The 25,781-nt window shown below is 37.4% G+C and overlaps 1 protein-coding gene across 4 annotated transcripts in view; it reads right to left on the bottom strand.

Moving 5' to 3' along the window:
• Positions 1 to 25,781, bottom strand: part of NEDD4 (NEDD4 E3 ubiquitin protein ligase) — a 51,465-nt gene that overhangs the window by 13,584 nt on the left and 12,100 nt on the right. For 3 of the 4 annotated variants that reach the window (XR_004061038.1, XM_030955079.1, XM_030955080.1), the window contains exons 1-10: positions 18,574 to 21,818; positions 6,459 to 6,509; positions 5,588 to 5,649; positions 5,146 to 5,248; positions 4,312 to 4,481; positions 3,671 to 3,788; positions 3,364 to 3,531; positions 1,556 to 1,621; positions 856 to 975; positions 248 to 454 (exon numbers count right to left, since the gene is read on the bottom strand). Coding sequence is in view for 3 of the 4 variants with exons in the window: in XM_030955079.1 (XP_030810939.1) it covers positions 248 to 454; positions 856 to 975; positions 1,556 to 1,621; positions 3,364 to 3,531; positions 3,671 to 3,788; positions 4,312 to 4,481; positions 5,146 to 5,248; positions 5,588 to 5,649; positions 6,459 to 6,509; positions 18,574 to 20,082 (2,574 nt within the window). In the remaining variant the exon portion in view is untranslated. Of the gene's footprint in view, positions 1 to 247; positions 455 to 855; positions 976 to 1,555; positions 1,622 to 3,363; positions 3,532 to 3,670; positions 3,789 to 4,311; positions 4,482 to 5,145; positions 5,249 to 5,587; positions 5,650 to 6,458; positions 6,510 to 18,573; positions 21,819 to 24,865; positions 24,920 to 25,371; positions 25,411 to 25,781 lie in introns of those variants that run through there. The other variant, XM_030955081.1, reaches the window with a different exon arrangement.

Raw genomic sequence — 25,781 nt, 5'->3', positions numbered from 1 at the left:
GCATTTTTATTACAGATCACTCAGACTCACACAGAATATTCTGGGTTGGAAGGGACCCACAAAGATCATGGAGTCCATCTCCATGGCCTGTACAGGACTGTTTATTAGCACCATGATCTGACTGCTCCTGAACAGACAGACCCAGCTATCTTGGCACTAAAGAAACATACGGAAGCTTGCTGAAAGCAGCCAAGTTTTGATTCAAGAGGAACTAGAATTTCAGTTCATGAGAACAGTTTTGCATTACCCATGTTGTAGTTTTGGTATTGTGGTCAATAAAGAATGGTCTCCCATTGGGTGCATGTCGGACTTCCCAGCCTTTAGGGAGAAATCCTTGCTCCATTTCAGGCTGCTGCTGAGAAGACTGTTGTGATGAATCACTTGATGTTGCTTGTGGCTGTCTTGCTACAGAAATACTTTGTGCAGCTGATGCCTGACTTGTTTCCGCAGCAATCTATGGTAAATGATCAAAAACATCCTATCAAATCAAAGCCCTGGAAAGCAGTATCTTTTTTTCTATTAACCCATATTTTGACTCATGAAAGCAGTTTCATAAAGCAAGTCCCTGACAGATTCCATGATATCAACCACACTGACTAACAATCACTGATTGTGGTGAAGGCTTACAGAAGCTTTCCAGCCTCCTCAGTAAGCTACCACTCTCCAGAAGGGAGAGTGACTGCCATGAACATTACTGCTGCTAACTCTCCATGCAGTCTCTCAGCTATTTTATGTGGTAGTTCACACTTTATGCCTTTCACATGTTCTATTTCAAAGCCATCCCCACTTCTATTACATGAGATGTTTAAAAGGTTCAATGAATACAAACATCAGTAAATTGAAGACAGGCAGTACCTGTACAACTGGTTTTATCCAGGTAGTGGTTCTAGAATTGTGATCTATATAATACGACCTTCCTTTTTCATCTTGTCGTTCTTCCCAGCCTGGGGGTAACCCAGATGAAGTAGGCAGTAACTAAATGTTAGTGATAACAGACAAAAAACAATTAAGGAAACAATGAAACTTACTGTGAAAAGGTTTTCCTCTGTCAATTTAAAACAACAAAACTATATTCTATTACTTTTATGAGCTGGATATAATAGATAAGAAGTATTTAAGTCCTTTCTGAATAGTATGAAATAACAGATTTTTATTTTTTTGTTTACACAAAATTCAAACTCCTCATGTTAAAGGATTCATTTATACACCTGGTTTATGCTGATCCAGCCTAGTACTTCTGGCTATGAGATCACAGTTTGCAGTGTCACCATAAAAGCATAATGGGATGTGATATTGCTTTTAATTAGAAGTAAACAATTAGAAGGCAAACCATTTGAAAAATGAAACTCACATCATCAGGGCAAGACTACTTCCTTCTGCAGGCTATGCATCAAGATAATGCTAAACAAAGCTGAAACATGGAAGCTTTACAGCTGAACTAGACCCATAACTGCCATTTTGTTAGGACAGCTGCTGGGCAAAGAAGGCCAAATCTCATTTGAAATGTCAGCAGCTAACACAGCTAAAAGCCTGTGTTTTTTGAAAAATGACTTACCACTGGATGTGCGGGCTGCTCTTCAAGTCTGTATGTCTGCAGACTACCTCTTCTGCTGGAATGGTTCTTGAAGGAGTGGAGAGGAATGACACATTAGCTATTACTGCAGCTTTAAGGATGGCAGCAAACAGTCAGCAATGGTTATCACACTTCAAGCTATTACAGTTTCCATCCTGAGCAAAGTGTGGTATTTGTTTTGAAACATTATTTAATATCGTATTTTTCAACCTCTTGTTTTAACAGCTAGAAACATCAAGTTCACAGAGTCTATTATAATCTTAGAATGATAGAGGCTTGTGAAAGTTCAGAGTACTCCACCAATAGATGTTCTGGCATGTAACACATTAACTACAAATAGTTACAGTACAATTGAGTTTACAGTATAGAAGTTTTTGTGTTAGTAAAGTCTGTGATAGAGCAGAGCTAACACAACTTTCCAGAGAGTAAATTAGGTCAATAATGAAAAGGTATGAGAGTCTGATATAATCAGTTTGAGAAGAGCAATTAAGTCCCTAGACTTTGCCTAAGTGTCCACCCTCCTGCCCACAGCCACATTTAGATCTCACTTCTACTTCATTAGATACCTGTATTTCATTTTGCTCCAGAATTTCCACAGCTATTTGAAGGATTTTTCCCTACCCACATACTACTGAAGTACTTCAAAGAAAAGACATTACTAACTTTTAAAGTTTTTTTGGTGGGGGAGTGGGGTGTAATGCAGGTGAAAAAAGGCAACACTGCCATTCTAGCTGACTCTTGCAAATAATTTGAACATCTGCTTCTTTCTTTGCTCAGGCCACCCAAGCAAGCTGAAATAACAGTTTCTTTGCTACCCACTGAATGCTGAACAGCAGAGCTCAAGTGAAGTCTCGTTACTCTCACTTGACTGTTTCCAGCAACACTAGCCATACATTTGTACAAACTCAGATAAACATTGTCAATTCCAAATTTGCATTTGGAAGGGCATTCTTAACATCACACAAACTAATGATTATTTTAATACCAAAATCTAACAGACTAGATGGCCTGGGTCACCTCTAAAGGCTTTCCTCAATGGACAGTGGATTTCTCACGTCACATATCAGGTTACAAGGCTGTTTGTGGAGCTCGGGTTTCACAGGACAGCTGAGCTTATTTAATTGCTTGCTACCACACCACCAAAAAGTCGAGTTTCACCCTGGCTACATGCTCCTGCTGTTTTCCCTCTGCTACTGTAGCATTTGTCAGACACCCTAGCATGCTGTTTCAGTTGTTCAAACTGCAAAAGAGCAGCACTGGGGAAGAGAGAGTAGTTTTCTGCTGGGCTAGCAAGCTGAACAGCCTCATGCAGAGGTCTGGCAAGTTCCACAGCTGGCACAAGGGCTGTGGAACTCCAAGCTCCCTGTTTTGCTGCTAAGGAAGCAGCAGGTTTACACAACCCAATCATAAAACCTTATCCCAATATTCAGAATGAAAAATGGTCAATCTTAGAACTTTTTCTAATTGGAAAAGTAACTCACATAGCACAACTCCCTTAGAAATAAGCTTTTAAGAAACAGATTTTTTCATTCGTAGTTTTCAGCGCTCTATAACACTAGGCTAAGAGGTAGATTTACAGACTGAAAAATAGTTCACACAAATCTGTTTTAACCTCAGGCAGAATTCCATATAAGCAAAGCAGAGAGGAAGAAAATGCTTGCTTAGATGGGATTCTACAGCAAGAAGACTATTCTTAAAGTGTGTGCATTTGAGATGAAATTAAAAATATAATTCCTAAATAAAGGATTTATGGATCTAATTCTATCAAAACAAGTAGAAAAATAATTTACAGTGCAGGCTGTTGACTGGCCAGTAGCTGGACTTCCAGAGGTAGTAAGTCTGTTACTCAATTCTTCTGCAAGATGACTCTGTATATCACAGCTGCTCTGCGAGAGAGGTATTTGAACATTCTGATTGCTGTACATTGTTGCCTCATCTTCAGTTATAATTTCCCAGCTCTTTAAAAGGAAAACAAAGGGAAAACATTTTTAAAAGTAGTTGCAAGTTACAATTATTTAAGACAAGCTTTCTGAGTAGGCTAGATTAAAACCACCAGTTGCATTTCAGAAAGACATCAGTTGAGCTGTATTGTTTTACCTCAGGGGAATCTCTGTTGTCGGCGCTCTCCGTATCCTCGGATATCTGTCGCCGGTGAGTGAACACGTGCTGCGCCTCCAGCTGCACACTGCCGAGGTCTGCAACAGCCACGCTGTCCCTGCAGGGGCAGGGTGGGACAAGTCAGCTCACAGCAGCCTGAGTTTATCTTTCAACAGTAAGCCAGGCTAACAGCAAAAATATACATCACAGTCATTCTGGCAGAAGAAAAAGAAACAGTCTGGACTATATAAATTAATGTAAACTGTTTAAGATGAATAAGCATTTATGTCAATGTGAACTGCAAGCTAAAGAAACAGGCAGCATTCCGGGGTGGGGGGAAAACCAAAAAAAAAAAAGGCCCTGATGGAAGGAAGAAAACAGGTTGAAAACTGAAAAATCATTTATCTTCCATTCCTATAGTTGTTATTTCTCCAGCTACAACCAGTTTCTATTTGAACACATACTTCCAGAGCACAGTACAGTCAAAATGCTCACTAGCCAGTGACCACTGCATGAGGGCTTCCAAGTGAAGTGAGGTAAAGCTCTCTACTAATTTTCAAGCTGTTCATATTTTATTTCTCCTTGCTTTCAATGTAACTAGGGTGAATATAAGACTAGAATTTGCAGACTCAGAGACTTACTGTGCAGTTGGTCTTTTCCACTGTGTTCTTCTGAATTCATGATTGACATAGTAGGTCCTGCCGAGGATGTCTTGTCTTTCTTCCCAGCCTGAAGGCAGTGGAGGAGATTCCTGCTGCTGCTGTTGTGGCTGGCTAGCAGCCTCTGGTTGGTCCAATATAATCCACCCAGGCTGAAAGGCACAATATAACTACCTTTAATATTACAGAAGTTGAAAAACATACCTTAATTTTTTCAAGCCACTCCCCCTTTTAAGGTGTAGTTCGTCTTAAGTCAGTACATTTTACTCTTGTTTTAGTGTGTTTATTTATAAAAAATGACAGGGCATATTATGCATGCAGAAATCTTATTTTTAACTCAAGATGCTTAAATATATTAGTACCAGAAGTTGTTAATTCCATGAAAATAAACATCAATCACAGAATACATTAAAAGCTTAAATATTGTCATTTCATAATATGCTGCAAATGTATGAGGCAGGTGAACACACCCTTCTGTAACAAAGTTTAATTACAGCAAAGCTGGTAATGCCGAATAGAGTTAAGTTTGGAAAATAAATCCATTAATCTACACTGGATGTGCTTAAAAAGATCACATACACATGGTAGGTAAGATCAAAATCTCCCTATGGATTGGAGAGAGTTGAAATTCTAAAATCAGAGATGTTAGATGTCTGGGGTCAAAAAACATTAAACAGTACCTACAACAGAAACTTCAACACTTTAAATTGTATGCACAATACAAGCAATCACATTTAACTGGTTTGTTTCTAAAACAAACTATAGCTTAGTGATTCCTAACATTCATTTTTCAGCAATAAACACATTTTTTCCCACCTCTAATTCTTCAGCCTGTTCTGTGGTTTCTTCTTCAGACCCATTGTTTTTAGGTAAGTAAGTCATTTTTAATCTAAGGTGGCCTTTAACTCTTGATTTATGGCTGCAGAAGAGAAAATAAAATTATCTTACTGTGCACTTGTAGAACAAAATAGCTGAAAAAGCACAGCCAGAAGATTATCCTTAACTGCTCCAACACAAGCTTGACTTCCTATAATCTACATTAAGTTCTACAATGGCATTGAGGCTTCAGACTTCTGAATACAGTAAGTATTTAAAATAATGCTGACTTTTTAGTAGAACATCAATATCTTAGAAATGGCTACTCAAATTTCTTTGATGGAAACACAAAAACTTAGAAAATGCATATGTAGTTACAACTAATTATCTAAGAGCATTATTTAGGTATAAAAATTAGAATTTCCATGCGGTATTTACCAACCTTCTTGGATGAAGAACAAAATCCTTAAATGTATATGGTCTCTCCATACTTGGATTTTCTGTCTGGAATAAGAATTTTTTTTCAAGAGAAGTCTTTATCAAGCACTTGAAATCAAAGAAAACTATCAGAAATTTCCAGCTGATTTCTTTAAAGGCCTTATAACATTTTAAAACTTAAATTACAGGTTCAGGTACAATAACAGCAATACCAGCTTTAATCTTAGCAGTAAGACTCTGGTTAGCAAACAATTACCTTTCAGTGTCTATGCACATTACAGAATGAAACACCTGCTCTTGGAAAGCGTTTGCCATGGTTGCTACCCTGTTTTTAAGACAGTTTCTGATAAATCTGTTAGTATCTGCTAATGTTTTGAGACTTCAGAAGAAAATGGAAAAGCTTATTTCTTTCAATGTTCTTAGTGATATTTCTTAAAAACTCATTATCTGCCTTGCAAAAGGATTACAAGAAACAGAAAAAAATGGGCCAAAGCAACAGTAGTTCTATTTCCCACTTATCTTCTTTTTTGTATCTGTTTATGTGAATAAGGAACAGTAAAAATAAATTTACAGACTTTAAAGAAATATTTTAAGACGTGACAATAATTACAATCTCTTCTTATATTTAAGACTGTAGAACTATGGAAAAGCTAAAAGCACTGCAGTATTGAAAAACAAGGTAACATACATTGTTTTATAAATATCAGCACTGAAAAACCCCAAACAGATCTACAAAATAAAACAAGGAACCCACAGAGCAGGAGAATTTATTTACTTTATTACCAGTATTGCTAACTTCCTTAGATGACTAATAGAGTGCATATAGAAATATTTTTTCCCTTTTGTAGTCTTAAAAACAAACAAAAAATACAAACCGGTAACTGATAAAGAGGAATATCCACTTGTCCAAGAAAATCATCTCGAGTCTACAGAAAACAAAAACAAACACCACAGAAAGTTGAAAGCTGCAAAGTGTTTTAAAACCATTGTCCCCCACACCCTGATAGCACACCAATGCTTTCTTAGAACCTGAAGGTAATTTTGAATTATAGGCAATAACTTGTTCTGTACAGAGCAAGCGTGGCATTCACATTCTCTGAACAGAGAGAGAGAGAGAATTCTCTGTCACAGGTTTTTTCCTGGAGAAGCACAGAGAGAAGAAGAGAAAACAATTCTTATCACTACTTGCTCCCTGTTGTTTTTGCACATGTGGAATGTGTTAGGAAGATTGTTTACCTGAAGTGATTTGTCAATTAGATTCTGCTGAAAATTGTTTTGCTCCCTTCGCCAATCACTCAAAGCTGTGTCCTGACTGTCTGGAGACAGTAATGAGTTTTTCTTTAGTATTCTTTGTCATATAGTACATCTTTAATATAGTATAGCATAATGTAATATAAAATATAGTTTAATAAAGCAATTGTTCAGCTTTCTGAATCAATGGAGTCAGATACCAATCATTCCCTGCTCAAGGGTCACCTTGTTTACTACAAGCAAGTTCTGATTGACCCACCACTCTGAGCCTTGGACAGTTCTACCTTCCTCAAAACAAAATTGGAGGGAGCTGGAAGTGGAGATTTAGACTGCTTACTGAATTATACAGGCTAATGTTACCAAAACAGGAGAGTTTTCAGCACCAGGACTGAGACTGTCAGTATCTCCAGTAGAAGCATTGTCCTACAGGACCCTCCCTGCTAGGAGGGCCCAACAATTTCCATAAATCTAGGCAGCTGTTTCAAACAGGCATGTATAAACATTTTTTTTTCCTTTCCAAATCATACAGCTACTGTCAAAGCTAACAAGAAGCAAAAGTAAGTGTAATCTGTGGTAAGTGCTTTGGAAGTTCCAGCAATTCCAGTGGTCCCAAGCTTGGCATGAAAATCTGTTAGAACTATGAAAAAATGCCTTCTGTCTACACACTTTGCAGAGTTTAGTTTTAACAATGACCATCCACAAGATTTTACCTGACCTGGATGTCTGAACTGTCCAGCTGGGACCAGACTATGAACACAGCAGCTGTCAGGCCAAGGAAGGGACTGACAATACACGAGATCACTTCACACTTGACTTTTCATCATGGATTTTTGCTTGCCAAAGAAATTACAATTTCAGTAATCTACACAGGTAATTTCAGTATTCACCAATAATCACCACCAGCAGTACTTTACTTGACTTCTTGCTGGATTACTGGAGCATGTGCTAAGTTGCTTCAAATTAATTCGTGATTTGAAAATCTTTGTGAACCTCCACAAAAGCAGGAAAAATATAAGGGTCATTTAACATGAAGACATATCAATGCCTGTGGAATAAACTCAGGTCAGCATGGAATTTTTTGAAGGTATGTATAAGCTTATGGCTTTAATAAAAAACCTCTACACTACAACAGGACTACGCTTTTTTGTACAGACTGAGTAAGGAGCTGTAAAAGTCTTCAACTCTGTGGCTCGTGCAACCTCTGAAATTCTAGGCTTCCTGATTTTTCTAGCTAACAAAAAAAATCGGTACCCATTCTTTCCTAAATCTGTTGTTGTATTTATTCAAACCAATCACCCCAGAATTTTAATGTTTGTCCATAAAACTTTTCACCACAAGGCTCTGCAGCTTGCTGACATCTATTTCCTTCACCTCAGGGCAAAACCACGTGTTCCAATTTTCTTCTGGAAAACTTATTTTAATTTTCAATTCAAATGTTTTACAGCCTTAAAACTCCAGCCCAATCCTATCTGGTTTTGGTCCCTCTGACATTAAAGTACAGGTATTTCTTGAGGCAGTTATTTTTGCCTTAGAAATTCTGGTACCTTTTTTCCTTAGCTCTGTTGTCCTAAGTTCATCCATTTAACCTTTAATTCATACATGTATTTGGAGAATCAGTGTCTCACATGGGCCTCTAATTTTTACAACTGCAAAAAGCACAACTAGATTGTCATAGGTGATAAAACGTAGGAATTTGGAGATACACCACTTCAAACTCAGTTTGCGGTGTGGATGCCATGTTCAGATCTGAAGGGGACAAAAATTAAAATATACACAAAACATCCACCATTTTAGTCCACAAACTTATTTGAGACAGAAAGCTACAACAGTTTTCATACCTGTGGAGGCTTCCCTGAACTACTGAAGGAACACTTTCTCTGCTATTATAGACCACAAGACTCTGGAAAAAAATAGTTATCATTTTTGCCTATGAGGTTTTTTTTTTAAATGGCACAGCACATACCTTAGACATGTTAAAAGGCTTAGTATTTGTAAAGTTCTTGGCAATCCTCAAGTGGAACATGCCTTACAAATAAATTATTGGAATGTGGGACAAAAGTTTGCTCTATTTTAGAAACCCTCAGAACATTGTGTTTGTTACCAGCATAATTTGAGTATGGGCTCCTGTTATTCACTTTATTATTCTGCTGTCTCTCCTCCTATTTTTAGCAGAGTTAGCCTTGATAACCAACTCTTTAACAGTACTTTCTCCTCCAGCCAGAAAGCAAAACCCTGAGTGGAGATTTTTGTTGACCTCCAAACAACTAACACATAAATCAGATAGCAGGAATGATCTCCAGCAATGTGTCCCCCCATGACAAGCTGACTAACTGCCTGCCAAGAGGTGCCAGAGCAGCAACAGACATTGCACACAGGAACAACTAAATGCCAGCCGAGCTGAAACTGTTTGGATCTCTGTTTCATCAGAGCAGGCAACACACACAAGTGGGTCAGTTGTTCTTGTCAACTTCTAATTTCTTAACAGCCAGAGAACTCAAACTTTCTGCTTGGCATAAACCTCAATTAATGATATACTGCACTAACAGAGAGGCCTTGTATTTTACTGATTCACTGGTTTAGTCTATAGAAAGTTATTAAAAACAGGTGAGGACAGACAGCTGCTGTATACAATTCATTTGAAGAACTCCAGTGCAATGCCAAAGCATTCAAAGAAAAGCACCAAAAGACAGTAATTCTGTTCAAAACTAATTTTCATCTATTTTATTAATATATGCTTATTAACTTTTAGATTTTGGACCTTTTTTCTGCAACTCCCATCAGAAATTGAAGTAGATTTTAAACAGACATGCTTATCTGAGTCACACATTCAATAGCAGTACTGAGAACATATCCCAAAATTTAGCAGGTTTGAAAATGGGTCACTGCATTTAATGCCTTTCTTAATTGCTGGATTCACCACACAGCCTTTTGAAACAGCTCTTGTATAAGACCAGGGTGTTGAAATAACAAGTATTTTCTCTACCAATTTTGTGACAAATGTTTGGTGGTATTAGTGCATTAATTAGAATCCAAGCATATTCCCAGTCTCTTTCTGAATAAACAGGCAGCTGGTTGTGCACAGGTTGGTCTTTGCACAGAAATCCACAGCTGTATGGCAAAACAAGAAAGCATACAGCTTTTATTGGAGGGAACATAAGTATCAATTCAAATTGAAAAAACAAACAGTGATCTGGACTATCGCTGCTTAAGAAAACATGAGCTCAATAGATGCCTTATAAAACCAACATTCTTCTTGCTTAAACACCCAAACATCAACATCAGTTACAAGCTTGATGAGAATGAAAAAAACTTTCGTGAGCTACACCAGCAAATTCAAGTATTTTTCTTTTCATGCTGCACTGAGTGTATTATTTGGTTCTCTTAAACCCTAAATTGAAAAAAGTGAGCATTTTTTTCTTCCATAAAATACTGCCAGCATATGCTATTCATCATGAAAAAGTTACAGTTTCAAAAAAACAAGATTCAATTATGACATGAAGATTGTACCAAATTCACAGATTCCACAAGTAATGTTTTCTCTATCTTGCAATGCAATAAATACTTGGTTGCATGGAATTCATTACAGTCTCAGTCTCCTGTATTTTTAAGGGAGACCGGTGGATTGTGAGATTTTTTTTTAATGATACATAGGCATTTCTTTAGAGTTGGCATCCACGACAGAGAGATATAAGACCCTATCAGCATTTTCAAAATAGGGAGAATACATACTGTTAGGTCAAGGGTTATTACACAACATGTGTTTCTGCAGGACCCTCAGCCCTGGCTGGCTGTTTCAACAGCAAGGTGTCAGCACAACATGCCTCAGCAGTTTTACCATCTGCTTAACAGACAGCATTTAGAAATGACACTGAGGTTATTTTCACTAATTCTCTCTCTCACTTCCAAAGATATTTTCAGACAACTGCTTATCTAAAGACCAGAATAAAAGCATCATCTGTTTCTTCATTTAAAGCTTACACATTTTATATGGCACCAAAATCTTACCGCTTCTTTAAATGTCATATTCAGTTTACAGTACTTTTAGAACAACATTCATATATTAGTCCACTCAATTTGGTGCTGCTTTGAGAACTTGTCCTTAAAAGTTTATTAACAATGAAATTTAAGATAGTTTTTTTTTCCATACAGTTCACAGGAAGGCAAGTTGTCTAATATAACCAAAGCATACTTCAGAACAACACAAACAGAGAACATGTCAGAAGTTATTAATGCATTGATTTTACTCATCAGAACTTTGAGTTCCTTTGGTTTGATGCATACATAAGCCAAACAAGCTACCATATAAAAACCAGGTATATTACATTTTATGAAAAGTCAAAAGCCAATCCAGACTTGTCCTCCTGTATTAAACATGCCAACATTCACCACAAAAACTTTAGAAAACAGTACCAAATATTTAATTAGGTAGTATTTCAACATGTCATTCCTGACATCAAGTCAGTTATCTTCATAATAGTATAAAAACATAAAACTCTTGTATCTGTTTGTGAAAGCTTTTTTGCCATATCGTAAGACTTCAAAGAAAGTTTGAAAAACAAAGTCTTGTAGTAACAATTCCAGGTGCACTCTCACCTTCTTCATTTAACACTATAAAGCTTAAAACACAGAAATGTCAAACTCTATCAAATGTTAAAACTGCATGTGTAATTTGCTCCCAGAAGTAACAACAGATAAACCAGATATTGGAGATGTTTACTGCAGTGGCTAATTAACACATTCAGCTGAAGGACTTCATACAGTCAATCAACTTTTTGCTTTTCAGAGCAAGAGGGAAGAAATAGAATTTAAAATAAGATAAACTACTTTTCTCCAAAAGGGAGACAATTGGAGCATGTCTGCATCATGGTCTCACTTCTGTGAAGTTCTTTTGATCCAGTTCAGGATCACATAGAGACAAAGTCAGGTTGAACCTGGAAGCTGCTTTTCAGCCCTAAATTCAATCAGTTGGCCAGGGCTCTACAGGTACCTGGCCACTTCTTAGAGAACAAGCCTAGAGCAGGGCTGGATGCAGGCTGCATGGCCTCACCCTGCTCCAAAGTCAGTCCAGCAGTTTTTAAAAGCATTCCTAAGTCTACTGTCGATGCAAATGCAGCATCAACACCAGCTGAGGCCTGCCCTTGCCTTTTGCTGCCAGGTGTAAAGGCAGACACAGGACCTGGCCAGAGCAGAACTCAGGGGATGGGTTTGTTTTAAGGTCTGCTGTGCTCAAGCTATAAATCCCACCTGTCCAAAACCAGTGTGCATGAACTGACCTTGGATACCTCAACCTTTAATGACAAAGGGTGACCACAACACAAATAATCCAACCACAATCACTTTTCCAACAAAACAGTATCACAGTTTATTTCAGACAAGCTCAATGACATTACCTAAGTTATATTACACTTCCCACCTCAGACACAGTTTTATTAGCCTGCAATTTGCCAGATGTTAACCACTTCAGATTTCTCATTAATAAGCTAAATATTTGTCCCAAAACAAACTTAGTGGAAACAACAATTAGTAGAATAACTGGCTAATGTAAAAACTCTATTGAAAAATAATGGTCATGATAAATTCTGGAATTCCTTTTCCTTAAAAAGCCCTTGTACTTTGACATTACCGAAGAGGTCATCTCCCTTATGCTAAGAAAATCCCTGATTGCCAGAGAAATCATCCAGGTCTGAAAGAATCCAGTTCTGTGTTTCTTACCACATTCCTCTTACTGAGTAGCTGGAGCATCTCATTTGCATTTTAATATGCCCTAACTTCAATGACTCCAATTTAAGTTTGTATGTAATTTCAGCCAGGAACTTGCTGATGTCCTTCTTAAATTCTGTTTGCTTATGTTACAGTTGATACAGCTGAAAGCAGCCCAGGGTCTCCAACAATAATTGCAGCTATCTGTAGAGTTTTCAGTTTATTGTAAACTATCATGACAGAAAAAAAGAATGATGCACTCTCTTGAAACAGAGATGATTATAGATCCATGAACTAACACTGCAATGAGCTACAAACATTTTGCTGGCTGCATTCCCAAATCAGCATGTTCTGTTTGTCACAGTGAACAAGGAAAAAAGTACACTTGAAACAGAGACTTCACAGAAATGCAGGGCAGTCCCCTTCAGACAAGGGTGAAAGTCAGTCATAAGCAAATGACTGAAAAGGCCACTCAGTTTTGCTTACTTGCTTAATCTGTGAAATTCATCCAACTTCTGGAAGATGAGAAAACACGTGTTGGAACACAGAAGAGCACTCTGCCAAGGGCAAGGGGAGAGCATTTCTACCACTTGATCCTCTGTGGCTGCAAGGGCTGAGCAGGCACCACAGAGCCTGGGGGTCAGATTAACACTCTGCCTACCCTTGTATCCTTTCCATGTAATGGCCAAGAGCAGATGCTTAAGGAATAATAATAATAGTGGCAATTAAGAACAGTACTTCCTTTGATACAACCCTCAGTTTCCAATGAGTAAGTGGTCATGGACCTCTTGATCCTGATATTAAAATACATATTGAAAATACCCTTTGATAGACCTTTCTTCAACTTACCTAACTTCTTAAAATCCATTTCTACTTTTGATATGCAGTTCTTGAAACAATTTGCTCAGCAACACATAGAAGAACATGTTTCTAAAAAAGTGGAATGGAAAAATTCACCTCCCCTAAAGTATAGTTTTATAAATTCCCTCTATACCACCATTTTTTTTCCAAAGCTGAAACCCCTGGCCTGTTTAGTGTTTCTTTTCACATAAAACTCACCCCAATCTTGCAACCCTTCTTTTTTTAGTTCTGTTATCCATGCTTCCTGAAAAAGAACCACCAGAAATATACATGCCATGCACCTATGTGGATTTGTACAATTCCATAATGGTGGTTTTAATTTTGTTAGTTTATTTCTTCCCTAATAAATCCTAAGCTTTTATTTGCCTGTCAATAAGATGTGAGCTGGCATTTTCAGCAAGTCTTTCCCCATGACACAAACCATTTCCTGACCAGTATTGGAGGCCATCACCAAAGGGTACATCATTAGCTGCTTTTCATGTGTGCAACACTTGGCATTTTTCAACACTAATTTCCAAATTGCCTATTTGGGAAAAAAAATTAAAGCAATGATCCTGTCTCATATCTAAAAGCCTGCAAGTTCTTCAGGTAATGAGGAGTAAAGGAAAAATGTCTCTAGCTTGCCCTGTGAACAAGTTTCACTTTAACACATTCTTGTAGGGATACCACATTCTAAAAAACAGAGTAACTATAGCTTGTGGCAACATTAAAGAAGCCACAGCACCAACGCTACCCACTCTCTCATGGAAGATTAAAAGGACATGAATCACCCTCAAGGCTGGATAATTACATATTTACATAAGCTGTTTCAGGAGGCCTGCTCTGTATGGTTTTGCAGTTTTAGTTTCCCCATTTTTTTTCTGGCAAGAGAAACCTGCCCAAATTCAGTTCAGCTGCAGACTATAAACACAATTAGGCTAATCATAATCCCCACAGAGCACAATCAAATAAAACTTCTCCTTAATATGTATATGTAATGTTTGCTGAGGACTGCAAAGTGCTAGAGCTTTAATATACTGGTATATTCAAGTATCTGCTTCCTTAGAGTATGATGATATTCTGAAAGTTACATATGGCTCATAGTTGCCAAATACAACCTGTGAAACCTGAAAAACTTCAGGGATTGAGTTATTACCAAATAATGTTATTTGATCACTTCCTTTGCATCACTTTCCTAATGCATCCACGTAGCAGGCTGTAAGATCTATCCCATCCTTTGTGTGCCATCTTTTTGTTCCCCTGAAGAAAGACTGCTAATCAAAAGCTAAAGCATGAAGAAAGGTAGAGAAGAAGTTGTAACTAAACTCTCCATTTAAGCAAGATGAAATCCAGAAGAAATTAGTACCAGCTATTAAAGCACCACAGGTCATTAAAGCATAGAAGCAGGAAATTACCTACAACTAATTATAAATTGTTCACTATTGTGATTAACACAGTTTCCACTGTCTTCCCTTCAATGTATTAATGTATACTTCAGCTTCCAAAATTTGTCCAAGAGACAACACATACACTCCTATGTGACTGAAGTCTAATGTAGTCACCCCCACAATTCCTCACAAAGACACAACCTTCCCTTCAAGCCCAACTCTCCCCGACTGAACTGACCAACCATGACAGAGCAATGCACCACATGGTCCTGTAATGTGATCCTCCCAGATATGCAATACTGAACAATATGAAAGTTGTTAAGATTATGAGGTTACCATAGCACAGTAGCATAAAGTGATGCCAATTGGTGCTTTGCCTTGCATTGGCTCCATAATCTTCTGCTTTTGCTGCTCCTTTTCCACCTCACCTCCTTGCACAGATTTGGGACACTGATACACATGCAGCCCTTTGCTCCATGTGCAAAACTGGAGCTGAGCCACAGCTGTCCTTCCCTTCTCCTGGCACTTCTCCCTGGCTGGATAAATGTTTTCTGGGAGGGAGTTATGCCATGACAGAAGCTCTACACCTAATGAGAATGCAAGAGACAAAACAACCTCAGGCTACCCAGCACTAACTTGTGGTGCAGCATTTATCAAGGGAATCACAATCTTCCAGACACAGGTTCTGGTCCCCTCAGCATCTTCACATTGGCTGGGAAGTTACTCAAGAGAGAAATCCTCACACACAGCCCCCTCAAATTACTGTTTTACTAAATTTAAATTCAGTAAGCAAGATTCAAATAGCATCTTTTATGAAGGCAAAGTTCCAGAGTTCAGTGAAAAAAAGCTCAAGAGTTCCAACTAAAAGGTTTCCCTTACGTGAATCTGACAGTAGAAAACCAATTTGGTTATTTTACACCATCTCTGAAGTTTGAGGGGTTTTTTGCTTCAAAATATGTCATTTCAATAACTAGAGACAAAACTCAAGCAAAATCACTTGTAAGGCCTATAACACAATTTATTCCCTCAATTGTGTAATAAATCATTTTAAAGGTATACAGCTGCTGAAATAGACTTGCACGTACATTTACAATATTCACATTATCCAACACAGAGTGATACTGATGGGGAGGAACAGCTAATGTCAACAGGGATGTCAACATGATATTACACTAGTAGAAGAGATTAACAGAACTTTTAATTTTTTCGAAGTGTATGTGCTACAAGAACTGGAACTGTATTCACTGTTTCTGCCCTGCTCTGTACCTCTTGGACTTTATGTATGTATGATGACAAGTAACCTGTTCCCTTACTCACTCCTACCCTGCCAATCCACACCTCTGATGTCAAAATGCTTTAGTTGCAGATTTATTTCTATCCCAAGCAGAGACAGATGCACTAAAAAAAAATCCCCAAAACAATAATGAAGAATCCCAAAACATTAAAGTAGAAATACATAGTCAAGGACAACCTTCAATGCTGTAACCATGGACTTCTTTCTTTCTCCTGCTTCGCATAAATGAAATTCCAATATCTATTAGAGAACCTCTTCAATAAGTTTCCAGTAAAGACCAGCAGTCACACACTGGCCACAACCATTCTCCATTTTGTAACTTAATTAAAAAGAATCCAAAGCCAGTTGTCATAGAAATGGTGTTGATTTTTTTTAAGCCAGCCTTTAACAAGCTGTTGATTATGGAAAGCAGGAAATGTGATCCGAGGTGGCTGAAGGCTGGTAGCAAGGCATGGAAGAAAAGAATGCATAGACCTTTTGCTACTTCAGCCTCTGGAGTCTCTGACCACAGCACTGATTTGATTTCATGGCTGCCCTGTACAGATAGCTGACATTACTAAATGCTACTCCAGTATCAACTTGTTAAATTTGAACCCAGACTCAGCATATCAATATACTAGGCCAGACTAACTGGAGTCGAGAGAAATATTTTGGGAGTTGTTTATTTTTAAATGAGTCACAATACACCATGATAATTAACTGGACTATGTAATTAAATGATTGCCATAGAATCTCTTGTATTGGTCACAAAGACTAATAACAAATACAATGGTATTTATCTATTTTATTCCATTGAATTACTGAACTGCTGTGAAGTCAACTATGGTTTTTGCTTGGTTTGGTGGAGGAAGCTTTAACATTATTTGATAACATGTTTTATAGAATATTTACCTATTTACTGGTTTCACATAAAAACTGAAAATAACCATTTGAGGACTGAAAATTTTCTGTACCTGATGTTTATGTCAATCCATTGTAAACACTGCTCCTGGGAACTGAAACAAACTACTGCCAGTCCAGTGTCCTAGGAGGTTTGCTGGAAACATTAGCTAACAGTCCAGTCCTGAACTTGGATTAAAATACAAGATCTTTCACATCAGTTGCCATTCAGCACAGAGACCAGCAGTGCAAGTTGATGAGAAATGTAATTGAAGTGCATGACTCATTTTTTTTTACACAATATACTTTCAAAATAACTGACACATTTTAATTAGTCTGAATCTAATCTGTTTGTGCTTATTGTGGATTTTACCCCTCACTTTACAGTGAGATTTGGGGAAGAAAAATCACCAAATAATATATACAAATATATATAATGATTATCTGTATTCCACTGTGAGTTTTATAAAGAATCTTAAGCATAAATCACAGTTTCCCAAGAAGGAAAGAGCAATTTTTTTAAGCTCTAAACAAAACACACTGAGGAAGTCAATGTGTAGAATCATCAAGCACTGCTCTAAGGGTAACAAAAGAGTGAAAATTCCAGGCTAACACTTCCAAGGTGTCTTACTAGTTTAGAAAGGGATTGTCATAATTTAAAGTCTTTGGCAAAAAGCCCTTTGCTTAAACAAACATATTACTTACATGGTAGTAGTGTCAAATCAATGAGAATGAGTTCTTAAAACAATTTTAGTGACCATCAATTGTTGCATTTTTATCAGCATTCATAACTGAAAATATTCAGATAATTTAAGTTCTCACAATGTTACTTAAACAAGACTTAAAAATCTACCTTCCACGTGGCCTATGCTTTACTAACTACCTCAAGAGTTAATTAGACACCTCTACCAGCAGTTTAGCTGGACATGAATTTCATTACAAAAAAAAATATTTAATATAAGCCTTCTAGACCCAAATACTGTAATTTGAACAGCAATGTTGTTGGAAGAGGTATTAAGTTACTCAGTACTGCTCAGGCTGAAATAGTAGCTGGAAGGAGGAAAAAAAAAGTGAGAGGAAACTGAAAATTCCTGTGGTTCAGGGTGTATACAGAAACAAATGGTATTTACAGCTTCTCTGCTCAAATACAACTTATCTTTAATTCTACATACAACAAACTGTTCTGTAAAATAAAGCTTATCTGAAACAAAACTAAAAGATCACTCATTTTTACCCATTTTATATGCAAACTTCAGTAACTGCTATTAATTTACTGAAAAGTTAGGTATTTATAACTACAAAATTTAACCTGAAGTTTAAATGAGTCCCATGTCTCCATAACTAGACAAGAAAATCCCCCTGAGCTCATGTAAACAGCAAACTATTGTTTAAAAATCTATTAAATACGTTTATTTCACAGCAACACCTATTTACCTATGCCCCATATTCTAAGAAACTAATCTAAAACCCAAATGTTACAGATAATTAAAAAATCAACTTCCTAATGGTGATAATTTGACAGCATTAGGAAACACTGAAATCACTGCGCTTAAGTCTTGGTTGCAAACTTTTACTACTTTCCAGCTAAATTTCAACTCTAAGATAGCATCACATTTTTCTATAAACCACAACACTCACCTTCTGGGGCCTCCACAAAGTGCTAGACATTTCCCTTTTAGAGGTTCCACATCTTTTCCTAACACCAGTTGTTTTTCCTTCATTCCCAGCTTTGAACTGTATGTGCAACTGAGACGTCCTTGCACTATGACACTTGTATTTAAGGCTGGATAAGCAGCAAGAAACTTTTTGACGTGATCCTTCCAAGGAAACACTTCTTTGAAAAATATGGGGAGTTTTGCTCATCTGTGCATTTGGTCTTCCTAGTTCATTTATATTAATCTGATATTCTGAATCTGTTTTTGAGGGTAGACATGCAGATGTGCTACGTTCCAGTTTTAAATGAGGGTATTTTGTACCAGAGTTCAGATTTAACTCTGGACTGCAAGAGCCATTAACCATTTCACTGCTTGATGCAAATGCTCTTTGTGTAAGATGAACTGAAACACATGGGAAGCCATCAGGTACTTCACAAGTTGCCTGCTGAGAACCACTCAAAATTTGACTTTTGTCCTGTAATGATGCGTTCAAATAAAGCGGACGGATGTCTCTGACCTCACCAGAAGGGCAAACTGTTTTAGACAGTCTAAGCCCATTGACTGCTGTTGAAAGGAATCCCTTGGAAATGGTCGGATCTTCATTCTGTGCCAGCTCACTAGGAGAAATAATTAATTTATGAGATGTTTGATAGGTGCCTCTGTGTGGTAGCTGACCTGAGCTTACTGGAGAAGCTGGAGGAGTACTGGAAGGACTCCTAGGAAAAATAACCAGTGATGAACAACGTCGCAATGGAATTTTCGTTTTCTTCCTCACTGACAAAGCATCTTGGTCAAAAGTAGTATTACTTCTGTACAGTGTTTCCTGAGATGAGTTGCTCCTGGAGGGATTACATTTGTTTCCAGTGCTTCTATATGAAGAGTCACCTTGTGCAACACTACTACAGAAAGTACTGTCACTTGTCCAAAGAGTGCCACTGCCACTGTCACTGATGACACTGTTAGTATATGAACCTCCATCACTTGTGGTACTTGCACATGATCCGTAGTCACTGCCAGCACTGCTGAACGAGCCACTGTCACTTGCTGCAATGCTGCTGAGGCTGCCTCTGCCCAGAGCAGCACTGCTCAGAAAGCTGTCATTAGATCGATGGTCAGACACGGCTCCAGCACCACAGCTCCCTTCGCTACCAATACCAATGAATGAAGTGTCTTCACCAGCAGCCACGGCATCACCAAACCTAGAACATCCACTCTGCTTCCTAGACTGCAAGGAAATGTGCAGTGAACTGCTCTTTTTTATCTGCAGTGAAGAAATAGTTGTGCTTTTCTCTGGATTAATTACTTGTTGCCCTACAGGTGCATAAGCAGCTTGTCTAGGAATTAGTTTCACTTGTGTAAAGCTAGGTGCAGAACTCTGCGATTTTTTGAAGTACATACAATTATTCCTATCCAAAAAATCTTCAGAGGTTTCTGATAACGGGTCTGTGTTGCTTCTTTGGGTAGCAAAATGCAATCTTAACCGTCGTGCCATTTGTTCTCATTTCCACGCATGTTAGCAAATGAAAACCACAAAGATCCTTCAGCAGAAAGGCTACAGGCAGCTGCACAGAACCCAGAGCTGGTACATTGCAACAGTAAAAGCCCATAGAAGTTGCAGTCTTTGTCCTAATTCCTACAAGATACTAGCATTTTAAAAGAAAGTACCTCTTGAAATAAGCCAGCCATTCCTTGAGCTGTAGTTTCTGGGCCGTCGTTGGTTGCTTGCAGTCAGAACGCCTTCATTTAAAAAGCACTTATGTTCCAAGGATCTCAGCTGCGACACACTGACAAACACTACTGACCTTGTTTCAATTACACCTCCTGGAATTTGCATAAATGAATGCTATAATAGGCTTCCAGAACTTGCAAGCCGCAAACAGCAACGCCTGCTGCGGCTGCACGAGCTGAGTCAATGTGTCCGCACTTTCCTCAGCAGCGTATGACTACTAATATTTTTACCCATAGGTTTAGAATTACAGGAAGTTGGTAGGAATGAAGTCCCATATAATTGAGTATCAAGTCCAGGATTGAATTTCCAAATAGTAACCATGCTAGCAAACTGCTGAGGTCTGAATTATGCACAAACTAGTGAAATAAGCCTCCTCTCCCTTAAGAAAATGTTTTTCTGCACTATTTAAATAAAACTTGAAAGCAATCTGGCATTATCGTGCAATCCACATGCTGCTAAGCAATCACATTTTCTAAAGATCTGCACATAGTAGAACCCTCTGTGCTTATAAATTCATAATTTTAAATGAGGTGCAACTGAAAAGGAGCCAAAAAAAGTTTTGCTGGTTAATAATTTGGCATTTGTTTTTATTTCTAGTTTGACCTTTTCTAACTACAGCTGTTAAAGGTAGAAAGAAACAAAATTACTCTTACAAATCTAACTACCTCATCTTATTTGCTGGAAGCCCAGAGTAAGGACACATTCATTACAGCTCAATGTGATTTGCAGATATGTGACCAGCTACACAAACTTTAGAACACTGAACTAAGTATACACAGAGATAAAAAGCATTACCAAACAGAATTAGAGAAGAAAGCTATTCTGTACAAGTACACACAAACTGCCTCATGGATTCGTAACTATTTTTCTTTTCATTTTTTAAAGAAAATGATCAGCATGTCAAGAAATTAAAATATTGTCAATTCTTCCAAGAGTAAAGCGATTGAGAATTCCTACAAAATGTTTCACTGGCTCATATAATCTGTAGAGGTCCTTTGCTGGCACCTAGTGGGACTTTTGATAAAAGACAATCTTGAATCCTGCTGTTAAGTGGGATTTTTGTTGTGGGTTTTGTTTTGAAAAACACCAACATTTGGCCATGAATGTACTTTTGAATACATAAGCCATATATGATGCAGTACTGAATGCTACTGCTCTAACATGAAATTACTTAGTGCTGCTGAAAGAGTACAAACAGAAGAGAACACTAGGCCATTTGTACTTTTATAGGTCATACTACTAGGAGTTTTTTCTGCTTCATATTTATTTAACCTTTACTGTATTTTAAGCTAGAAGGCAGTAAAATTAACATTTATACCTCCTTCCCAAAAAAGAGCCAAGAATCAAATTCACAGCACCTTGTTTGCAAGAAACAAATTTGTTTTCTAATTATACTCCAGGGCTTACTTAACCTCCATTACCTGAATTCCATTATTAGAACGCAGCAATAAATGAATACTAGCTTATTCATAAAAAGCCAACAAATACAACACTTCATTTATTTCATTATAACCAACAGGACTTCTTCTAAAGTTATATGTTGGTGGGGACGGGGACTGGGATGGGGAGAGAAGAGGAAAGGAAAATACCATGAAAGGTTCTTTTGGTCAGTTTCAAAAAGTTACATTTGTACTTCAAGCAATACAGTAAAAAATACCCATAAAACCAAACAAACCAAACACAACCCAAAAACATCAGCAAGTGACTCTAAGATATGTGAGCAAAAAGTAAAAAATGCATTTCTTAAGGCTTCTTCTCTCCCCAAGAAAAAATATATTAGTGGCACAGTTTGTAACATGTTGGTGCGATGTGAAGTGCAACTACTGGAGGTGCTGGTTTCTTCTAATAAAAGCATTACCTTCTCCCCCAGTGGATGATCTGAAATGTTTTGTTCAATTTTACTAAAGAAATCCTAAAAAAAAAATAAACTCACATAATTTGGTAACTCAAGGCTTAAGATTCCAGCAAAATTTCTCAACATGTCTCTCTTCCTTAGCTATACCTGTTTAGGTATTGCCAGCCAACTACAACTTTCTCAGGCAATCTAAAATGGCTTTTAAAGTGTTAAATTCAATGTTGCTGAATTAGAGTTGGCATAAAAATAAACTAAAAGTTAGTATTTTTAAATATACCAATAGTTCCATTCAAAGCTTAATATCATTGATTTCTTCAGTATCAATAACAGATTTAGGCACTTAGTTTGCAATATACTTAAACTGTGGCAAGGTACTGTAAGACAGATAGCAAGAGGTGTGGTCTCTTCACTGATTCATCTCCTAAGTGATCTCAATGCTCTTCTTGACATTTTTCTAGTGTGTTTTTAAAGACAACCTTAATTAAAGACTCTGCAAACCACTCAAGCCCTTTATTCTACCACGAATTTGCAAGGCAGAAGAACAAACTAGATTTAGCACTCCTTTAGTAAATCCAAGACAAGTGATTTTTGAAAATTTTAAAGCTATTACAAGAAGATTTCAAAACTCTGACTACTGGTGATATAACCAATGCAGCAAGACCTGAAATTTAACCTAAACTCTGAAGAAAGGTTTTGAGGTTGGTATTCAAGAACACAACATTTCTTAAAAACAAGCAGGTATTTCTAACTTCCATTTACCCCTAAAAGTTAAAGGGAATAAAAGCACTTGAGAGAAAATTTTGTAAAGAGGAAATTAACCATTGGGAGGACACAAATATGAGAATATTTCAGTTTTATCAGATTGCTCACATTTAGACTTTAAACAGTCATCCAACAGGCAGATGAAAGCACACTGAAAATAACAGAATAAAATACTAAAATAGCAGAAGATGAAACACCTTGTGATCATAGCTACTTAGCAAGGCACCTATGATTTTTGACATGTGAGGATGAATTAATAGAAGTGGGGGAGCTTGTCAACACTAAATAACAATCATAACTGAGGCAACAATTTGTCTTACTTAAAACAACCCAAGAGATTTGGGATAAAAACAATTTCTGAGAGCAAGCTAAAGAGAAACTGGGAGATGGGCTGTTCCAGTCACCAAGTGAGATGAAAACAATGAAAAATACAGGGATTTTATTACTAATAAACTAGAACTATAGAGTGACTGATGAGGTCATGACACTTTGATCTCTAAATATAATCATGCACGAGAAACAAAGCACCATTTCCCAGTTGATACCAACAAAATGTTTAACTGGTTCCTCTCCATAAGCAAACAGATCAAACAACTTGTATATTTAGATTAGAGAAAGAATGTGAAGGAGTTCTATTGGAAAACAGAAAGAAAACACTGGCCTTCTCCCCCCAAAAAATCAAGAGTCCTGCTTTCTGATCATGCTTCGTGGCTTCCAGGTGGTGGCAGCAATGCTCTAACAAGACATGCAATGGACAGAGTACTTGGCCGTGGTGAGGGATATGCTCTAGCCCATAATACTACGTCCAGATGAAAATCTGAGCATCCTGAAAAACCACATTTAACCTCCCATGCAGGGACAAGTGTTTGTGATTCCCTTTAACACTGCTTTTAAATAAATCCGAGACATCATATTTTGAATACTTGGGACAGGTAATATCACCAGTTAAGTAGTAAGTGGCCTGGGGACTGAGCAATGCCTATAACCAAGAAACAAGCCTCCTCCTTCTTAAATCTCATTATTCTAGGCAGTTTGTACTTATATTTACACACATTTTCACTCTTCCCAACCTCAGAAGAGCAGCACCTTCACAGAAGATACAATGGTTTACTTAACACATGCGTTTTAAGAAAGAATGTTTTTCATGGCCAACACACTACTCAAGCACAAAGCACAAAGAGATCCTTTCTTTGGAATGAAACTGTGTTTGGCCTGCAAGAGCACTCAATTCCTCCCATTAGTTCTAAACTCCTGCAGAAGGGAAAGGTATCTATCTTAGCGACAAGGAACATCAGTGAAACAGATGCAAGTGTCATGACTGTACTGCTACAAGCTTACTCACAATGAAACACACAAACAAACACAGGTAATCAGACATCTGGACACAAAATGAGAGCTTGGGTCAGAGGAGGAATTTTGATTTCACTGAGATAAAAGCACAAGCTAGCCCTATCTCACCAGTGACCTGCCATTCAGAGTGACACCTATCTACAAGATCACAGTCCATTGTTCACTTCTTGAGCTTTCCAAAGAAAATCCATATATGCTTTCTTTGATGCTACTCCTCACACACTGAAGAAGCTTCTCACACTACATCTCAATACTGCTTTGTTTGTAGGGAAAACTAAACATCCAATGCAGAGCTTTCAATATCACCAAAGAATTTGGTCCTGTCATGTGAACAGCACTATGAAAGAATGATGCTTTCATGAGTTAAAACACATTAGAAGATTACAGTAATGATGTAACTGCTTCAGAGCTTCAGGAGTGTGGTAATGTTATAATAAATAATCAGGTCTGCCTTTAGCTTTAGGTTTCATTATAGAAATTAAGGTTGTTTGGAGTGAGTTTTTATCCACATTGAATCCTGATGGACTTGCTTTCATTCAAGTCTTTAATACACTGCAAAGTTAACACAAAAAGACCTACCAAACGGTTTTCATCAAATACTTCAAAAAGGAGTCTGTGTTTCTGAGGATTAACCTATGAAAAAGAAGTACAGTGATAATTAACATATGTACTGAATTCCAGCACTAGTCTTCATCAAAATCTCTGTGTTTATGCAGGAGGAAAGAAATACCAGAGGTCTTTATTAAACAGCAAATTTATACCCTGCTGCCATTCTACTAAGCAATGCATTTCTACTAGAACCAATAAGCCATAACTGGTACTATCCCAAACTGTTTCTAAATCCATGCACATGCTTTCAAACATTCACCAAATAAAGAAGGCAATGCCAAGACTGAAAATCTGACATTTGTCCCAGAGTTAACAAAAGTATTTCTAAGGAAAGCAGTTTGTGAGCCTTTTAGAACATTAATTGTGGAGTTATTTCTGAATTAAGGAAGAGTTCTGAAGGGGGGAGAGTAGTGAGTAGTTTTTCCCAATGTGTAATATATCCAACATGTAATAAGGCTATAAACAAAATCACTTACTCTAAATAAGAGTTCTTCATTCCATTTTGGGTTTAAGGACTATGTGCAGAGGAACAAAAAAAAAAAAAAGAAGAAGAGAGCATTAGTTATACTGATAATTCTGTACATAATTTTTGATGTACTACACATTTTATTCCACGTAACAATCCACTTAAGAAAAAAGTACCTTTAAGCTTGATATTGCTGGTAAAAATCAAAGGAATCTTGTACTGTTTAATGCAGTGCAGAATGGAGACAATTTATGCAGGTATTGTGAGCTATTGTCTAAGCCATGGATGCAGAGAAAGTGCATGAGACACTTGAAAATAGTTAATGTAGAGTATGTCCCTTCAGTAATAATCACTGCCTTCCTCTCAGTTCAACACCCACATTACTTACATGCAAGCTCTTAGCGAATGCCAAATCTCTAA

Source organism: Camarhynchus parvulus, chromosome 10 (assembly GCF_901933205.1).
Source record: "Camarhynchus parvulus chromosome 10, STF_HiC, whole genome shotgun sequence".
Taxonomy (NCBI): Eukaryota; Metazoa; Chordata; class Aves; order Passeriformes; family Thraupidae; genus Camarhynchus; species Camarhynchus parvulus.
This window is presented reverse-complemented; position numbering and strand designations above follow the sequence as displayed.